The following is a 2078-nucleotide window of genomic DNA, read 5'->3' as shown; positions in this document are numbered from 1 at the left end:
CTAAACATGCAAACATCTTCTCTTCAAGAACTGTAGATCTGAAAACTTCACTTTTTTAGCTTGTTTTTTGGAATTGCACGACTTATTTTGGTACTCGCATGACCCGACTAGGGCTGCACGGTGGCTCGGTGGTTAGCACTGTTGCCTCGCAGCTAGAAGGTTGCCGGTTTGCGTCTCGGTGAGGACACCCGGGATCTTTCTCTGTGGAGTCTCCATGTTCTCCCCGTGCAGCGTGGGTTCTCTCCGGGTTCTCCGGCTTCCTCACACAGTCCAGAAACATGTTGAGGTTAATTGGTGATTCTAAATTGTCAGTAGGTGTGAATGTGAGTGTGCTTGGTTGTCTGTCTCTAAGTGTAGCCCTGTGATAGACTGGTTACCTGTCCAGGTGTCCCCTGCCTTCACCCTGTGTCAGCTGGGATAGACTCCAGCCCCCCATGACCCTAGTGAGGATTAAGGTGTAGAGATGATGGATGACCTGACTGTACAGTGTAGCTCTTTATCCTTCATGCTGTCAGAGTGATATTTGTTTGTTGAGAAGGAAGAAAGCCAGTTTGGATAAAGAGCATCCGTCTGATGTCGTTCTTTCTCTTCAACCCTCCAGATGAAGTTGGAAAGCGGGTCGTTGCCGGTGGCGGTGAGGGACTCGGAGGAGCGGCTGTCGAAGGGCGGCGTCTACATCCTGGAGACGGGACTCCACCTCTTCCTGTGGGTGGGAGCCAGCGTTCAGCAGGAGCTGCTGCTCAACATCTTCGGCACGCCGAGCTTCGGCCAGATCGACTCGAGCCTGGTGAGGGGAAACAGATCCGATGTGTTTGTTGGTCTTAGCCGGGTGACCGACCCGCTGTGGGTGCTTTAATCCTGGTTTGTTTTTGAGGGAAGGCGAAGCTTCATCCACATAAGCTTTTGGCTTTACTGCCTTTATCATGGTGCTGGAGGAAGTTATTTGGTTTTGTGCAATCCTTCAGTTGGCTTTGGTACCTAAGAAGAAAAACAGTTTAAAAAAAACATAAAGATTACCACGACAGATCACAACTTCATAACACAGTGTTAAAAAAATCTGAATCATCAGTGGCTAGAAAACATCAGCAAACTGTTTGATGTTCTAGTTGTGACTTGTGTTTGTTTTAACCTTTTACTCAACTCAGAAAGATTTAAAGTGAGCTGTAATGGGCACCAGTAATAAGAGAATGAAGTGAAAAGTAAATACAGTAAAACAGGCTTTTCCTATTATTTTAATGTGCGATCTTGATTTCTTTTCCTTAACCTTTGCTGGGTGTCGTTTCTGAACGCTGTCGCTCCGTTTCAGACGAGTCTGCCGGTTCTGGACAACCCGTTCTCCCAGAGGCTCCGAGAGATCATCGACTCCTTCAGAGCGCAGCGATCACGATACATGAAGGCAAGCTTCCTCGTTTCCGTGTCCTTCAACCCTGTCCTGTCCTAAATGTGTCGTTCATCAACCAGGGGCTAAACTTTCTAAATTCAATTCACCTGCAAATATTTCTAGTATCAACTTGTGAAGGCTTCAGGAAATAGAAAAATAATTTTGTTTGATACGAAGCATGGATACCTGCACATGAACACAAACATGTAAAAAAAACAAGTGCATGTGGCGACAAATCAAAATTTTGACCTCATTGAGCAAAACCGACGTAATATTTGGATTCAGCACATTGCAATGGTCCAAAATCAGCTCAAAAGGCTTTGACACTACAATGGGTGTAGACCAGCGTTATCATTGGCTGCAGTTAGATTTGAGAGTTTGTGCACAGACACGTTTTAAATAAAGTTTGACAGCCGGCCCTTCTCCCTCTCACCTCTTCTCTCCTGTCGTCTGCAGCTGATGGTGGTGAAGCAGGAGGACAGAGCCGAGCTCATATTCAGGCACTTCCTGGTGGAGGACAAGAGCGCCAGCGGGGGAGCGTCGTACGTGGACTTCTTGTGTCACATGCACAAGGAGATCCGCCAGCTTCTCAGCTAGGCCTCCTCAGACCCGACCTCCACCCGTATGAGCCCCGCCACCGGCCCCTCCTCCCACCCCGGCCCGGTTTCACCCTCCCATGTGAAAGAAAGCGCTTTAT

General features: G+C 47.9%; 1 protein-coding gene across 1 annotated transcript; it reads left to right on the top strand.

Annotated features, from left to right (window-relative positions):
• Positions 1 to 463: 463 nt before the first annotated feature.
• LOC103376389 (protein transport protein Sec24C-like) lies at positions 464 to 2068 on the top strand. The gene is made up of 4 exons (XM_008306751.1): positions 464 to 481; positions 602 to 787; positions 1307 to 1396; positions 1838 to 2068. Exons 1-4 carry the CDS (start codon positions 464 to 466, stop codon positions 1976 to 1978), a joined length of 435 nt encoding a protein of 144 aa, XP_008304973.1. The 3' UTR covers positions 1979 to 2068.
• The last annotated feature ends 10 nt before the right edge of the window (positions 2069 to 2078 follow it).

This window comes from Stegastes partitus, unplaced genomic scaffold (assembly GCF_000690725.1).
Source record: "Stegastes partitus isolate 25-593 unplaced genomic scaffold, Stegastes_partitus-1.0.2 Scaffold4246, whole genome shotgun sequence".
NCBI lineage: Eukaryota > Metazoa > Chordata > Actinopteri > Pomacentridae > Stegastes > Stegastes partitus.
Note: the sequence above shows the minus strand (reverse complement) of the source record. Positions and strands in the feature narration are given on the sequence as shown.